Source organism: Galeopterus variegatus, unplaced genomic scaffold (assembly GCF_000696425.1).
Source record: "Galeopterus variegatus unplaced genomic scaffold, G_variegatus-3.0.2 Scaffold2949, whole genome shotgun sequence".
NCBI classification, from domain to species: Eukaryota; Metazoa; Chordata; class Mammalia; order Dermoptera; family Cynocephalidae; genus Galeopterus; species Galeopterus variegatus.
The window spans coordinates 209081-226950 of record NW_007729060.1 but is presented as its reverse complement, the minus strand read 5'-3'; the positions used below and the strand labels follow the sequence as shown (position 1 = coordinate 226950).

General features: G+C 40.6%; 1 protein-coding gene across 1 annotated transcript in view; it reads left to right on the top strand.

The window, feature by feature from the left end:
• SULF1 (sulfatase 1) overlaps positions 1 to 17870 on the top strand; it is an 87871-nt gene that overhangs the window by 6643 nt on the left and 63358 nt on the right. The window contains exons 3-5 of the mRNA XM_008583510.1: positions 4465 to 4704; positions 13801 to 13952; positions 16389 to 16558. Coding sequence (XP_008581732.1) covers positions 4465 to 4704; positions 13801 to 13952; positions 16389 to 16558 — 562 coding nt within the window. The remainder of the gene's footprint in view (positions 1 to 4464; positions 4705 to 13800; positions 13953 to 16388; positions 16559 to 17870) is intronic.

The following is a 17870-nucleotide window of genomic DNA, read 5'->3' as shown; positions in this document are numbered from 1 at the left end:
CCCTTCCCCCCCCCCCCCACAGGAGCAATGCTCTAGGACATCGTTTTTTGGCAATCCTGAGACTCAGCTGTGGCCTGGACCTTCCCTTTCATCAAGCCAGCCCAGGCAGCAGTGCACCCGCGCCAGCTACTCGGACCTAATGACAGTTGCTTTGTAGCATGCCTGTCAGGCTTCCACCTCGAGGGACAATTTAAAAGAATAACCAAGTCAGGCTTTCTACCTAAAGGGGTGGAGAAGGACAGTGTGTGTGGAGAGAGGAAGAATTGATATTTTTTACTGTAAGCTGCTGTAGATTGAATGTCCCCCTAAAACACACTGAAGCTTGACCCTCATTGTAACAGTGTTTATGGGGTGGGAAATCAGACTATGGCAGTGTTGAAAGGTGGGGCCTTTAAGAGGTGAAGAGGATGAAGGAAAGAGAAGGCGGCCCTCACCAGATGTGTGCCCTGGACTTTAGACTTCCCAGCCTCCAAAGCTGTAAGAAATAAATTTCATTTCTTTATAAATCACCCAGTTTCAAGTATTCTGTTACAAGCAACAGAAAACAAATTAATACACAAGCCAACATCAACATTTTTAGTCTTAAAGCATAGGAAAGGTAGTTGACTTCTCTAGAACTAAAAAGCTTCAGCTTGAAGCACAACTGAGCCCTTCCACCTCTCAGACAGAATGTTGTCTCGTCCACTGCTCTCAACAGCTGTGCATGCATAAGTACGAGATTTATTACAGGAGAGTTTTTGGTAAAGTTTGTCAATGAAAAATCAATGGCACAATCACAGTGGCATCGATACAGGGCAAGGCAGTGTTACTGACCAACGTTAATCATCGCACAGCCGTAAAAAAGAAGGTGCTTAGTGCTTTCCTTACTGGCACACTCTGACTTAGCAGAGTGAAAAGCTTCAGATTCCTCCTCTCTGTCAACTGTGTCTATCTGCCGAAAGTGGAAGAAGCGATAACAGCTGTGTCGCAGTCAGCTGTTGAGACAGAGAGGTCTGCAGCCTGCTCATCCCTCAGCTGGGACTGAGCTGCTGAGATCATGTCAGCCCTTAGGAGGACAGGAGGCAGGCATTAGTGTGTGTCAGTATCTCTCCTATGAAGGCAGATGAAGCAAAAGATGAGTCTGCAGAGAGTGACACCTATCTTGACGGTGAGCAGGTAGCGTTTCTCTTTCTCAATCTTGAAAACGTCAATGTCACAACCAGTACTCAGCCTAAATGGAGCTTAAGAGCATGGTCTTGAGGGAAGACTGCCTTCATCCTGCTGCTGAGGGCCGGTGTGGCCCTAGACACAGGACCTAACCTTGCTGCACCTCAGTTTCCTGTGTAAGAATAGTAACTATATAGGAGTAATAATTAATATCACCAACGGCAAGGGGTGTCAGGATTAAGTGAGTTGATGCACCTGAAGCACTTAGAAGAGAACCTGGCTGAGAATAAGTCATGTAAAACGAGGCACCCACTAAAGTCTCTTCCAAGCTCTAGGCTTCCTGATTCTGTGTGCAACCTACGATAGTTCTCCAAGGGTGGCCCACCGACAGGCAGCTTCAGCAGCACCAGAGAGCTTGTTAGAAATGCACATTCTCAGGCCCCATCCCAGACTTACAAAACCAGTATCTTGGCTGGGCCCAGGATTCTGTGGTTTAACATGCTCTTCATGTGATTTTTAAAGTTGGACAAGCATTGTCTCAGAATCTTCTCTTTACTGAGAAACTTCAAGCCAGATGCCCCCTTTCATGAACCGCAGTGGTGGAGCTGCGCTGATAACGGTGCCTGCGGGGATCAGACATGTTGACATGTGGACTGGTTGGAAGCAGGGCATTTGGAGAGACTATTTAAGGCCTCTACACAATCAGCTCAGTTAATTAAGAAAAGGGTGAAATTGAAAATAAGAGGAGAGTCCTCAGTAGGGCTAAGTTGTAGTCCAATTCATTACGTTTATATTATTATATTATTTTTATATTATTTTGACTTAAAATTAGATTTCCACCTCCATCCCCTATTTGCAGTCCAAATGAGTCTGTAAACTGGAGAGCACAGCTTTGTGATTCGGGACCTTAGATGATGACCTCCAGCTGCACTTGTTTTTTTTTAATTTAAGTCCAGCCAAGACTCATAAAGAAAACTCTGAGAGCTCGTTCTTTGAGATAGACTATTGGGCAATGAAAATCCACCAACCGTGTTTGCTGTTTTCCCCAGATTTAAAAGACTGTGGTAAGTGACCACCGCAGATCCCTCAAGATGAGGGAAGGGTAGGAGGACAGACATCTTCTGCATCACCTGTCACATATCTACTCATTCATCTCTGTCCAGGATATTTCCCCCTGTAGGATCAACCAACAAAATTATGAAATGGAACATTTCCAAAATGGGCTTCTGTGACCTTCTGTAGGGTATTCTGTTTTAGTTCCTTCACCATCCATGAAACAATTCCTTTTCCGGCTTTCTTCCCGTGCTGAAATCTTTGAGATGTGAGTCAATTCACAGCCTTCTGAGGATGACAACGTCTCTTGGCTCTCTTCCTAGAGTCACTCTGCATCAGAGGCACAGTCTGGCCCAGGGTCTTTTCACCTCCGGGCTAGATGGCCTCAGCGACCTCTCCGCTGTGCCCTTAGCAGACCAGCCGTACGCCCTCTCCAGTCCACACACCACTGTAGCAACAGCCACATCTCTCTAAGACTTTTTTCTGATCACATCATCGTGCATACCTTTGACAAGGAAACTACTCCGCCTTCATTTTGTCTCTTCTGTCAAATTCAAGTGTCTCTGCCCAATCTCCAAGCTATTTACTAGCTCTGACCCCCACATTTCATCAAGAGAATCCTCCGTATCCTTTTTCACGCCAGGAAATCAATGTACTGTTCTTACCCCTCTACTCACTTCTCCCCACCTCCAGAGCACTGCAGTGCCAATCTCCCCACGCCCCCAGCAACAAGCTTCACAAATCCCACATTTTCTTTCTCCTTCCTTTCCACTTGTCCTCATCTGTCGTTTTGGAACTCTTATTAAGCATTCACTCCAAGTCCCCTACATCCTTCTATCTATTGCTCCTGCTATATTCACATTCTTATGTGTATGTTGCTTTGCACATATCCCCAAGTGATTCTTATATGTAGATTCTTGTCTGGAGAATTTACTACTCAACACAAGAGGAAGAGAACTTTCTCTTTCTTTTCTTAATGCTACCCTTGGGGGACCAGCCCAGAGTGCTGAGCTTGATAGAATGTTCAGCATGAAGTGTGCGCTCCCTGCATGTATTCACTGGCTACAAAACGTTGCTTGATCCCCGAAAGACAACCAGAAGAGAGAAAGCAGTTATGAGTGCTCCTAGCTGAAGCATATTTTAGGGGGCTCTAATGAGACCCAGTTAGAAACCTTCCTCCTGTGCATCATGTGAATAGTAAAAGCTAGTATGAAGAAATCGGGCTAAGTGGCTTTCGGGGCGGTTACATGCTTCTCTTCTGCTCTGAATGCTTGCCTGGTTTGCATTACGATTTCCTTCCTTGCTGGAAAACTTAGACTTTCTCCCTTTCTTTGGAAGAAGTGGGATCTGTTGGATATCTGAGGCTCCAGGATTCAAATGCAATGGGCTTGGCTGTAGTGCTCTGTAGTGCATTTCTTGACAAGTCCTGAAAAGACTATTGAATTCTGGTCTGTGCTTTTCCTCAGTATTTGGATGTGTTTCAGCTGCAGTGTTTGGCTGGACAGAGTAATCAAAATAGATTTTTTTTTTCTTCTTCATCAATTTTATATTACCATTTCATCCTTACAGTTAAAATGAAATATTCTACAACCCTGCAAATACTTTTAAGTGCAATAGAATCATAGCTTTTTCCTAAGCAAACAACCTATCTCTAAAAATTACATGTAAACAGGTCAACATATAAACTTGTGGTGCTGTGCTCATAGAAAAGCTGGCAGACATTTGGTGAGATTGCTAGAAGATTCCAAGTTACATTAAAGATGTTTTATTATTTTCATTATTAAATACAGGCATTTTGGAGGGACTTCTACTTAGCAGGGAAAATGTTTTTTCTTTTTTCTTTCAGACGATTGAAATGCTGTATCTAGTAATCTCTGCAGTGTCACTAGCGTTGTGCATGTGTGGCAGGCCGGGGATTTTGGTGCTCTGTGTAACAGGCTATTGTTCTCTGGTAATCTTCAAAGGGCTGTTGGCCTTTGAATCTGCTCCATATCTAAAACTCTAGCTTTAATTATCAGATTAGCCTGCATTTTTTTCTTTGTGATTAAGGAGAAGAGAAGTTGAAATGTGTTTATTATTCTGCAAAATACTTGACATGGTAAGATTCCAAATGTTTAATTTTGTTCTAGAAATGAGAGCTGATCAAATTATAGACTTCTTGAAGCCATGGGAGAGAAATTAATAAATCAGGGCAACAGAGGCACTGAGTAAATGGGTACTCGCTGGGTGCACTTTGCTCAGTAATGCTGGAATTGTGCCTTTCAGGGTCCCTGCAGGTCATGAACAAAACGAGAAGGATTATGGAACGCGGTGGGGCCACCTTTACCAATGCCTTTGTGACCACACCCATGTGTTGCCCGTCCCGGTCCTCCATGCTCACCGGCAAGTATGTGCACAACCACAACGTCTACACCAACAATGAGAACTGCTCCTCACCCTCGTGGCAGGCAATGCATGAGCCTCGGACTTTTGCTGTGTATCTTAACAACACTGGCTACAGAACAGGTAAAGGATGACATTTCTAGCCCCTGAACCTCTGGTAATATGTCTTAGATGCAAGGAAATGCATTGTGTAATGAAATATATGACATTCCAATGAGTCTCTAAATGCAAGTAGCTAGCTCCTCTCTCCTCTGTCAGTATCCTGCCTATCTCTTACTTATTACTCTGAAGAGTGTACCAATGAGATTCCTTAGAGAAACACGATTCTCAGTGGACACAATGTGAAAGTGTTGTACTCATCAGGGACCCTGGCAGTTGGAATTTTCCAGGATAACTTGCAATGGAAGAGTTTTTGTCCCATTTACATATTTAACCTCCCATACCTCAAGGGATCATGGTACAACTTGTGGCTTTTCTTAGATATTGGTAAATTCCTGCTGAGTGTTTCAGTGAGAAATTATCAAATGTTTTCTAACTGCTTAGCACCTACCCCAGAGTCTGTTTGGGACACAATAGGTGATCAAAATTATTTATCTAATGAATGAATAACTGAATGAATAAACCAATGATGTGTACCTTACTGATTCATTTATTTATTCATTCTTACTGAATAAGATTTGTAAAGTTTCTTTAGGTTACATTGTGGTCATTTTTAGGTCTCAAATACTCACCTGTGTCTTGTAGCAAAGTAAGGTATCCTAATTGCTACACCTACTATCATTGTTTAACCTACACATTGTTTAACAAGAAGAGATTTTTGATTAGTTGCTCTTTTGAAACTTGGGGACCTCTTTCAAGAGAGGCCATGAACACCACGCCAGTCTTCCTGAGAATCGAGTCTCCTTCTGGTGATGTTAACCCCAAAGCCCCTATTCTCCCTTCTCCTGGCATTTAGATGCTATCCTCATATTTTCTGAGCATTTCCTCATGGAAGGAAACAAGGATTTGATAAAGGGTCTGCAGTGCAAAAGTAGTTTGGTTTTTTTCAGAAACACCTAGATTTATTCGTAAGAATTAAAGAATTATCATTAAAGTTTGTTGGAAATGATTTTCAGGACTACAGATTCTCTGTTCCTCTGTAGCTTTAAAAGTAAAGGATTTCAGATAAATATTCTCTTAAATCTCTCTTAAAAATGAAATTAGTCTTTCCCACTGTATTCAGGAAATATATGGCCATTTGCTTCTTTGCAGAGCACCCTGCGGGCACTTAATACATGTTATTTATGGATGAAAATATTGATTGTGCAAATGACAGCATTGTCATTTGCAGGAATCTCAAGATCCTTACCCACAGAAGAAGCCCCTCCCATGAATCTCAAGGGTGTTTGCTTATGCTTAGGAAAGAAACTAGGTTACAGAGAGTGCCTTATCCTGAGTGTGTTTTCTCACATTAGTGATTTAAATTTACAGTGCCTTTCATTTGAGGACTCTAAAGCAATTTGCAAATCCATCAAATATCCCTGTAGGGTTTGTAGACGGCAAATGTACTTGGCTGTTTTATAAGTGAGGTGGGGATTTCAAATATTGTGTGACCAGTTTAGAAGCAGAATCAGAAATGGTGCCCTAATGCCTGGTTCCTGATTTTAACCACCAAATTGTGTTTTGCTCATGGGAAGTGTTGTGTGAAATCAGTGCCTTTCAAATCCCAAGCTCCCTGTAATTTAATCCCTAGTAGCAGACTTGGAGCTCAGAGGGTTGGAACTATCACATATCCAAAGTGATATGGACGGAGTTTGTCATAAGAGATAGAGATGGAAGATGAGACAGAGTCCTACCAGGACTTAGAGCAGTCAACCAGGTTTGCTAATTTGTTTCAGGGCTAAACCAGAAAAGGCAAGAAAGAAGGGAATTACTTTTCACTACCTACTTAATCTGTACCAGGCAATTTAGCTAAATCATCTCACCTAATTCCTATGGCGACCTTGAAAGAAAAGATTCACTCTGTTACCAATGAAGAAACTGAGATTCAGGAGGACTAATTGTCTGAGGTCACGAGATTGTCAGTGGTGTATCTTGCCTGGTTCCAAAACACCTTACAAAGACACACAAACAACATAATAGAATACAGAACAGTAAGGACCCTGGCAAACAAAAACAAAGAGTAGAACTAGTTATAGTCAAGGCAAAGCTTGGTGTACAGACTGCTTACCATGGAGCTGTAGGGAAAAGCCACATATTTGGAACTAAGCTGCTGCATGGTGGTAAAGGCAAAAAGGAAACACCATTCATTGCAAAGTTCACGCGCTCACCAGGATAAAACAAACCAGTTCCTCCTAAGAAGCACAGTGTGCTCTAGTACTTGTCTCACTCTATACTGTACCCACCCTAGGGTGGATTAACAGAGCCTGAATAAAACTCAGAGACGATTTAGTTCACATTCATTATTTTCAGGGAAGCAAATTTATACTCACAAGATTAAGGTGACTTGCTGAAGTGACAGAGCGGATGTTCTAATGGGAAGAGCTGGTGTCAGGACCTTGGTCTTCTGAGCTCTTTCGCATATGCTACCCTAACCTTAAGTTTAGATCTAGGATGAAACTGAGCACACACCCTAAGGCTTTCCAAGACTGTCAGGCCTTCTGTGCAGCCCAGCGAGCCTGCGTCAGTTGGGTGTCTTCTCCAGGAAGAGTAGATTTGCTCCTGCAAACTAAGTCTCATTCTAAAGCCAACCTTCTGCCCTGGGGTTTAGACACTTAGGTAATAATAGAATTTACAGTGAGTCATCAACTAAAGTAAATGGAATTCTTTAAGGGACACAGGACTTTTCCAAATACTTATGTAGAAGTAGAAAAAGGATAGTATACACTCAGGAAAATACATTTTTATTTGCCTGTTGGTAAATCAGAAAGATTAAAAATTGGAAGACTGGCTGTCTGGGTAGCTCATGTGGTTAGAGCACAGTCTTATAACGCTAAGGTCAAGGGTTTGGTTCCCCCCACCAGCCAGTTGCCAAAAAAAAGAAAAAAAAATTGGAAGACTAAAATGACAGTGATAGAGATCTATATAATTTAAGTTTATCTTTGATGAGAAAACATAAAAGTACCTCAGACAATTAGGAAGTAAAGATATCTTTGTGATAATAATTATTGATCCTACCATGGATAATGACCCATTTGAAAATATACAAATAAACACATAAGAGTGAAAGACATCTTAGGAAATTAAAAGAATTGGCGAGTAGGTATTAAATCACATAATTATTTATTAGACAATAACTAGTGGGAAAAAAGCCAGTGTATAAAGATTTTATTGTTTTTCTAATAATGAATATATTAGTTGGAACATTTACCTGCAAACCTAAGAAAAATAATGACGGAAACTGGAATATGTTTTATACATAAACATCCATCTAGAGAAAAGCACAAAGCAGCAATAAGCTTTCTGAAGAACAACTCAGAGAAGACAGATTACTTAAGAGGCTTATTTTGGGAGGCATCCAGAATACATGGATTTAAATGAATTGAATGGATCCAATATTATATTTACCATTGTATGACATGATTTTCGTTTTCATAACTGAGGCATGTTTTTTGGACTGGCTATAACCTAAATTTTTCTAACTTTACTCATGGAAAATATGAGTCTACAAGAGCTGAAATGTACAAAAAGGGGAAAATACAGTAACATGTCTATTGCACTTCATGTTCTGACAAGTGACATGGGAATGATATTGGATTATCTATCATAAAAATAAATATCCTGCCTGAAATCTGCTCCAAAACATTTATTTTAAATTTCTTATGAGGGTATAGACATTAATATAAAACTTGGCATAAAGTTTTAAGGTAAAAATAATCATCCATTATGGAGAGGTAGCATCAAGTGTTAGAAAGAAACCCTGAACTAAAACTAAAGGTGCTGGAGTCACGTCCTACTCAGCCCTTACTTTGTTTTTAGGACGTGGACAGGCCAGTTTTCCAACCTCTGTAATGGAGATATTGGACTAGAATTATTCCTGGGTTTTTTTCTGTCCAGAATTATATTTAACTTCATTATAATCTATAACTATTGTATTGATTCATTTAAAAATTGTAGTGTTCAAAATACAGTTGTAATACATGTTACATAAAATCACATATGAATGAAATGTTAGTTAGACTAATTCTACTTCATATAGTGGGTGTGAAAGGGGCCATTTTTAATAAAGATCTGCAATACATCATTTTGTAAAGAATTCTTTCATAAAAAATCAATTTAGAGCAATTAATCTATTTTCTAATTTTGTGTCTTTTTATATTTCAAAACTTATTTATGTAACTTAGAGCAAGCATATTTATTCTCCAATATGGGATTTTTTAAATGTACAGTTCACTTAAAGTAAGACAAACTAATATTCTTATTTTTATGGGTTATGGGATATAGATTTTTGATAGGTACATAAACAAGAGCTATAGCATACATTTATTGAACCAAGTAGAATTTAGGAACTACACTAGACACTGGGATATAAAGAGATATTAAGTGAGATTCCTGTCTTCACTAGACTTATAATCTAGTTGGGAAAACCAGACTCATGTATATAAACTAACATAAATCATAATTTTAACTTGTTTCAGAATTATGTACACAACCATGAAATCCTGCCTCCTCAAGCCTATCAATTACATGGAGTAAAATCTCAATGTATCATTTGATATGTTAAATAAGATTTGACTTCACAGCATCAAATCTTTTGTATAGGTACTATTGCTGACTTAAAAATAAATGCCTTTACTACAAATAGTTCAAGAAAATTTTTCTAAGATTATGTAACAGGTAGTTCTACACAGGAGTAGCGTGGCCCAAAGCCAGCAATAATTATAATCAAGTCTCTCTGATCTTTCTCTCTGTCACCCAACCTCCCACCACCTTCTTAAACAGCTGTGAAGGGAAGTGTTTAATTGTGTCCAAACAACAAAATGACGTAGAAGGACAGGTATAGATGTCATGTGAGTGATGTATTCAGATAGTAGTGGTTGAATTGAATTGCCAATGCCAAGGATAGAGAAACGTGGAACTATACATACTCCATTCACAGACCTAGTGGCAGTATAGGCAAGAAAATGAAATTCACCTTAGGGAGGGAGAAAGAAATTTAGTACATCTGGAGGAAAATAATTAGAAGTCCAGATAATCAATTGCAGAGCACTGCCAGGAAACATAATGTCGAAAGAGGCCAGGGGTGATTACAAATGAGTCTCAATGTCGGGAGCCAACAAGAAGGGCCAGAGTAACTCAGGGCTGAGCACGCTGCGTGTCACATTGTGACACTCAAGGTCATGGACCCTCTTGCAACCAGTGTGGTGGGTGAGGGCACATCTGGTATACTGAGTACATTTTTTACACTCCATGAACACAAACACACCGAAAACCTGGAGGGAATTCTGAAGCAAATAACAAGGACTGTTAAGAGACTTGAAGGAATAGTTTATAAGGGAAGGATTAAGGCAAAGAGTAGCACCGTGGCAATGGGTAGAAAACAGGACAAAGTAAGCCAAAAGGTAAAACAATGAGGGAAGGGCAGGAATGACTTGGCAGGGCTGCTTTGAATGGAAAATAAATAAATAAAAATAGCAGGAAAAATTTAAAAACTAATTAAGCAGGAAAATGTAAGTCAAATGGGGGAGAATTTATTGCCACAAAATAAGTCATACTGGCTAGGAAAAGTCTGTAACCTCTCAAGAGATGTTTTCACATGCACAGGAGCAGAGCTCTAAAGCAAGATTTTCTTACACTGTAGGATGGTAAAGATTTAAAATCAGAAGACAGAGTGGCAAAAATAATGATGGTGATGCTAATAATAATATCAGTAGTAGCAGCACTTAGTATGCCCTTGTTATGTACCAGGCTCTGTTTTAAGTGCTTTATATATGTAATAACTCACTTAATCCTCACAACAATCTGCCACTATTATTGTCATCAAGGTTAAATAACTGGCCTGTGTATGGATAGCTAGCAAGTAGCAGAGTCACTATTTGAACCCAGGCAGGCTGGCTGTAGGGTATATTTTCTAAACCACTATGCTCTTTTATCTCTCTGAAAACAAGGATAGAAAAGTAGGATAAACCCCCAGGGGTGAGAAGGAGGCAAAAGAGAAGAGCTGGGCCTGAGGTTCCTGGAAACAGTCCCCTTCTGAACTGACGTCAGTGGGGTGTGGTGTTGATCTGCTGCCTGTGACTCCTAGTCATGTTGCATTTTGTCAGAAAAACAGAATCATCTTGTGGTTCTAAGTGAAAAGGTTGATTAGTGTCTAGAGACAAGAACTACTGCGCATAGTCAGCCCAGTGGGAAATCCAGAGTCATCAGATGTGAGACACTCTGACACTTTGTCCTACGCCCATCAATCTGCTCAGGGGCCCTGGGGGAAACCTCAAGCAGAGGGTGTTGAGCTGATTGATCACTTGATTGATTCACTTATTCACAGATTCAACAAATAAACATTCATTCGACAAATAAACGAACATGGCATGTTTCTCAGCTTTGAGTCCAGACTCTTTTGAAAGAAAACAAATCTAGTAAAAAATATCAGCTTCTGAAACTCTGAAGCTCTAGTCTATGAAAATATGTAGAAGACCAAATCAACTTTAAAAAATTGTAACTCAAGTAAAAGTACAAATTTTAAAAGTCTAGAACTTGTAGAATCCCCAGAATACATTGAATCCATGAACTCCAGTTTAAGAAACAAAAATTATGGATCCCTTTGCTGTATGCAGGGAGGGCGGGTGGGGTCACAAAGACATGACAAAGGCATTTTTGTCCTCAAAAAGCTTATAATCAGAGGGGGATTCAGTTTCTATGTAAACATGACCATAGCACAAGGGAGAAAGGGAAGATGGCTTTAGAGCCACCAAGATCAGTTCTGGCGGAGGCTGTGAGTGAAACGGCATCTGCTCTGACCTTGATACATAAAGAGACAAGTAGAGAGACCAACACAAGCAAAGCCAGAGAGGTGGAAACCAGAGAGCAAGCAGAGGAAACACAGTACTTGAGAGAGGGACGAGTGACAGAGAAATGCAAGCTGGAGCTGGAAAGAGAGGGATCAGGCCCAGATCCGGGGTCGGCTTTGCACAGCAAGCTAGAAACTTTATTCTGCAGGCAACAAGGACCATCTGAAATTGTGAGAAGAGAGTGATGTGACTGGAGCTAGTCCTCAGGAAGATTAACTGGGGACACTGAGAGTGGAAGGACCCTGAGCATAGCTGGAAAGGCCGATCATGGGACTGGGAACATCCATGAGGGGTGTCCGGTCCCCAGAGAAAGAGGGATGGACTTGCATGCCACTGCCAAGGCGGAATGTGCAGGTGATGGCAGCTGCTCAGCGAGGGGCACAGGAGCAGGTGGAAGCGGAGGCCCCGGGCCGCCGAGCCTGGCTCACGGGGAGAGTGATTATGCCATTTAGAGCATTAAAGGACATCTGAGGACAGAAGTAAATTTGAAAGGGAAAAGAGTTAATTCCACTTAGGACAATCGCGTTAATTAAGGGGCAAGTACAACATTCAGATGGAGATATTCTACAGGTAGTTGTATATCAAAGATGAAAGCAAGCTGGACAGCTATCCCATAGAGACACAGAAGTGCTGTACACTGAATAGGTGTAAGATTCAAAACTGTGTGTTTTAGGACCAACACCAATAAAGTGCCTCAATTCTAGAGTCCATTCTTAATCAACCCAAGCCAGTCTTCCAGGAACTACCTTTTGCCATGTAACAGGAGATACCTGTAAAGCCAGGAAGTGGCTTTGATGTGGAAGGCATCTGGCTGGCCACAAAACGTGGTCCTTCCTAAAACAAAAGGTTGCTGCAGCCTTATAAAAATCAGAAAAACTAAAACTTTCATACATGTGTGTATATATATAGGAGTGTGTGTGTGTGTGTGTGTGTGTGTGTGTGTACACCAATACAAGGGTACTTCAGAAAGTTCATGGAAAAATAGAATTGAAAGATAATACAAATCTTTCGGTAAACTTTTTGAAGTACTCTCATATGCATATATATACACATATATATATACCTATACATGTATATAATAAAGTTTTCTCTAGTTCTTCATACTTAAGGAGGAGGATGTGTGTGTGTGTTTGGCTAGACAGGGTGACTAAACACTTAGGTTTACCCAAAATAGTGCTTTTTTATACCTATTTGCCTAGTGTAATGACAATAATTACAAATAGTACCCTCTTTCTCTTTCAAAAATGTCCCAACAATACCTGGGCAGCCACCCTTCTGATATTTAGAGGTATTTGACTTCAAGATCTAACCCATTTTGTTCCATCCTAACCTCTCTTTATCTCCCCTTTTCCCCTCCTGTTGTCATGTTTAGCAGAGGACCAAGTTTACAGTCTCCCTCCCGGGGAGGGATCAGTCAGCCCTGTCACACAGTTGTATTTCTTAGATGTGACATGCCGAAGTTACAGATGTGAAGTTCTTCCATGGAACTGTTCTTTTTAATGAACAGGGGTGTTTTTGTGGCACTTATACTTTTATTATGTTATAATTCTACGAAAATTAGTAATCTGCTAACTCTATGTTGCTAGAATTTTTTATTACCAATAATAGACATACACGTTCATAAAATGCACATAACGTAAACATGACATAAAATGCATGTGACATAAAAACCCCAACCATATCCCCTAAAAATGAAGTTTGCCACAGTTCTCTGTTTTGGAAAATTTGTACTCTCAGAATATGCAAAATCAAAGACAAACTTTTCAATAACGTTTTTATAATTCACAACTCTTTCAAACAGAAAGTTAGAGAACCTGTTTTATCACAAAGACTGAACTTTTCAGTTCTCCAACACTTGCCCAGTGGTAGCATTCCAAATCTCACACTGGCTACTTCTCCGATGGTTACATCAACTTAATAAAGAGCATATTCTGGTTTTATACCAGTAGGACCATAAGAAATAGAGGCAACCAGAGTGCCATGATCATTATGGTGATTTTATGGAACCATAGTCCATGTACATGGTACTACTTACATGAATTCAAAAGGAAAAATGTGTGTATGTCACTTTGCCAAAAGATCAGAGTATTATATTAATATCATGTTGGCATTCACTGTTACCTAAGTTAATTTTTGTTTTACCATCTCTTTTTCAAGTCATGATTTCATATTTATGCATTTATTTATAATTAATCATTTTATATGAGAAAATAATCCTTTCTCTCCATTGCAGCCTTTTTTGGAAAATACCTCAATGAATATAATGGCAGCTACATCCCTCCCGGGTGGCGAGAATGGCTTGGATTAATCAAGAATTCTCGTTTCTATAATTACACTGTTTGTCGCAATGGCATCAAAGAAAAGCATGGATTTGATTATGCAAAGGTAATTTTCAGGCACTTTTACACTGCATCAATTTACTCTGTGCATAATGGGGGAAAGCCATTTTCAGTGAGTTAAACTATCCACAAGATTGGCTTTCTATGTTCTCACAATGTTAGAATGAGAAATTTTAAGGTAATTTTAAACTCCAGAAAAGAAAAAGACTCCCAAGGAACACTGCCTTTGTACAGTGATTTTTCATCCCTCATTAGGATGAAAGGCAATCAGCCTTTGATGAAAGTATCATGAAGAAAATCATAGATCCTCTGCTCTGTCTTGTCACAATTTTTGTTTGCCCCTCTCACTGGATCTGGAGGACATGTCCACGTAATCAGATGTTCATCTTGCACTGTTTCACTTTTCACTGGGGTGAAAGTATATTTTGTCTGTCGTTTCAAGTTTAGATATGAGAATAAGAGGAGACGAGTGTGAAAATTAAAGGTTGGGAAGCCACATTCCTTGCTTTTACTCCTGTCTGACCAAGCTCAGTATATGTGACAAGGACATCTGCCCCATGGCAGTGAGGGTCCACAGAAGGCTGCCAGTCCTAGGATTTCCCGGTCAGTTCATAGAAACTGAAATCAACATGTCCCTGAATCGATGTTCTCTGACAAATGGATCCCAGATTCGACTTAAAAATTCACAAAGGTTTTGTGATTGCTAATTTAAATTTTAAAATTTTTCGGATCATAAGAGTGAAGGGGAAAATGTTTGAATTTAGCCTGCTAATTTACCTAAAATATTCCCTTTCCTTCTAGCCATGCCCATCTCTTTATCTAAAAGAAGCCGAGAATCTGCTCTATCTAGCAACCCCTCTCGACAGTCTATAGCACTTGGTAGAAACCAGAAAGAGAGAACTTGATTTAATTTGGCACATTGCTGTGTTTATGCTTGGCCTGATTTGAGTACAAGGGACTTGGTTGGAGATAAGGTATAAGTCTGGCTCTTTTATATCCTTCAGAAAACAATGAATACAAATGAATTCACAAACATTGCTAATAGGCTTCCAGACTCACCAAAGTTGAGAGTTGGCAGGGTCCTTAGAGGTAAATTTGGGCAATGTCCTCATTTCCAAAGACAAGGAAAAAGCATCCTGGAGTGGCTCAACCACTCACCTACCCTGGGTCATCTCCCCAGTTGTGGATACAGTCATTGCATGCCAGCGATGTAGGCCCCGTGCACTAATTGTCACTGCTATGTTCTCTATCTGTGGGGATGCTTTTCATGCTTTTTATTCAAGCTATTAACCTTTCTTTCCCTGTTGTCCTAAGGAGAGCAAAGTCATCAAAATTCTCTCCAAAAACTAAATCAGCATAACCTGCTCATTATCACAGCTGATTAAGTGTCAAAGACAACTGTGTCCAGAAAGAATATATATCTTTTTTTAAGTCAGAAATGAAACAGACACCCCAGTGAAAGATGGGGATAGCCTGTGGGCTTGTCGTAACAATGACATGTGACACAGATTTCGTCCCTCTGGCACTGCTTTTGCAGCTGTTCTGGTCCTTAAATCCACAACATGTGATTAGCCACGTCTGGAAGTCTTAGACATTGTGAACATTGCCTGGACACTTTCTGAATAAAGTTTATACTGGAGCTCCAGGCCAATAATATACACTTAGAGGAAGCAGGTGGTTTAATTTAAGTTTTCATCTTTTCTTTTCTTTTCTTTTCATTCCATTTCCTCCCTCTCCCTTACAGACTTGCTTCAGCACCCCTGACTGTGGGTTAAGTCATTTTATTAGCAAGTCAGGCTCTAATCCCAGCAGCTGTATTACTTTAGTTGTGCAATTAACACAGCATAATCTGCAGGAAATCAACTGCTCCCCATATTTAAGTGTTTCAAGTAAATTAATAGATCAAATGTTGCAGCTTTTCCCTGAGCTCCCAGATTTTGGCCATGGCTTTGACTAGCAATTGTGTAATTCCCACAGGTGAATTTTTAATTTGGAGAAAAGATCATTTCTTGTGTTTGTGCATTTGTGTGTGTGTGTGTGTTCAGCAACTGTGAATTTGATGTGGGCGTGGGTGTTTCCTGCCCTTGAAGTAATTAAATTTTTTGCCAATGAATTACATCAACGAAACCTGAGAATGAAATATGTATCCGGTGTTTCATGTTCTGTAGTCCTTGTATTGCCAGATCTGGTCATTATCTTGGGCAAACAAGACTTGACTTTTTTCTTTCTTATTTGCTAAGTTATGTATTACTGAAAGTAAATTGTTTGCACATTATTGAGCCAGGACCCCTAGAAATAACTGGCAGCCAATTTTCTCTGTTACTGAAGGTGTTTTGCTGCCTTGGGAGGAACAGTCTTCCTTACTGCTTTAGACCTTATCTCCTCCATTCAGTGAGTTACTTCTGAGGAAAGCGGTATTCACATGTGATCTGATGAATGTCACCTTTTGTAATTTTTGTTTTGTGTCGAATATATGTTTCAGGACTACTTCACAGACTTAATCACTAACGAGAGCATTAATTACTTCAAAATGTCTAAGAGAATGTATCCCCATAGGCCCATTATGATGGTGATCAGCCACGCTGCACCCCACGGCCCCGAGGACTCAGCCCCACAGTTCTCAAAACTGTACCCCAACGCTTCCCAACACATGTGAGTAAACATCAGCTCTGTGACCTGCCCCACAAGGCCCTGTCTGCTGCTCCCCACCCAGCTCCTCTTTACCCCGTTTCCTTCCATGCCACGTAGCCACAACTCAGGAACACAGGCTTCTGCTATGAGAGGAAAATTTCAGTGCAGAACAGGCAGAGCCTCCGGGCCTGAAATAAAGGGCTTTGTGTAGGTGGTTTGATTAGGAGCCACATTTCCAACATTTACAAGTAGCTAAATGCAAAGAAAGAGATGCACACAGGGTGGGTGAAGGCAGTTTCCACCAAGAGTTCCCTTCAGTTGTCTTAAATAATGTTCCTGAGTGTGCTCAAATAATAATGATGACCTAGTGGTATGCTTCTCTTAGCAGCAGAGTGGCGACCCCTGGTCTGGTTGTGGAAACATGGGTTTGTTTTCTCCAAGAATACTGCAGGAGCTTAGCTGCAGATGTGCAATTAGGACGGCTGCAGAAGACAGCTTGAGTGGCTTGCCCAAGAGGCCTTCTCAGGTCACAGCTGTAAAATAACCTGAGGTTTCCTTTTAAGAGGCAGGAGCTGATAATTCTCACTAGCCAAAGGTGGAAAAGTCTGGATGCTTTGGCAGCAGAGAACATGATTTTGTTGTTTACTCTGTCGACACGGTTTCTTCCCAGCCGTTGCAATCAATATGCAAGCTTCCACGCAGAGAGCTGGCTCTATGTCTGCTGAAAGCTTGGTCATTAGAGAGGCAGGGAACAGGGAATTGATATCTGTTTCTTTTAGCACTAAACCTCCAAGATTGGTTCTTAATCTATTTGTGCTTAAATACTATCCCTTTTCATCCACACTGATTTTCTAGCCAAGACTCCAGACAGAAAGAATCTTGTGAAAATAGATAGGCACTCTAGTTGCTGGTCATTATATGTCCCTGGAGAACTTTTTTCTTATATTCTTAGTTTGTATCTTATTATAACTAATTGACTGATGATTTCTGGACAGTAGTATTTATATCACCTCTATCATATCAAGTGATTTAGACTAGAAAGAAGGTCAGAGCTGACTTAGGACAGGAACTAACAATAAATATGAAGCCAACTGACCATGCCCAAAAACTTGGAGGATAGAAGCATTTTTTTTTTTTCCTTTTTTTTTTTTTGTCTTTTTTCGTGACCGGCTACAGGATCGCAACCCTCGGTGTTGCTCCCGCACCTCGCTCAGCCAGTGAGCGGCCGGTCTGTGGGATCCGAACCCTCGGCGGGAGGGCTGCCGCGCTTCCCAAGCGGCGCACTGTAGCAGTGCGCCACCGGGCCGGCCCGAGGATAGAAGCATTTTAATGC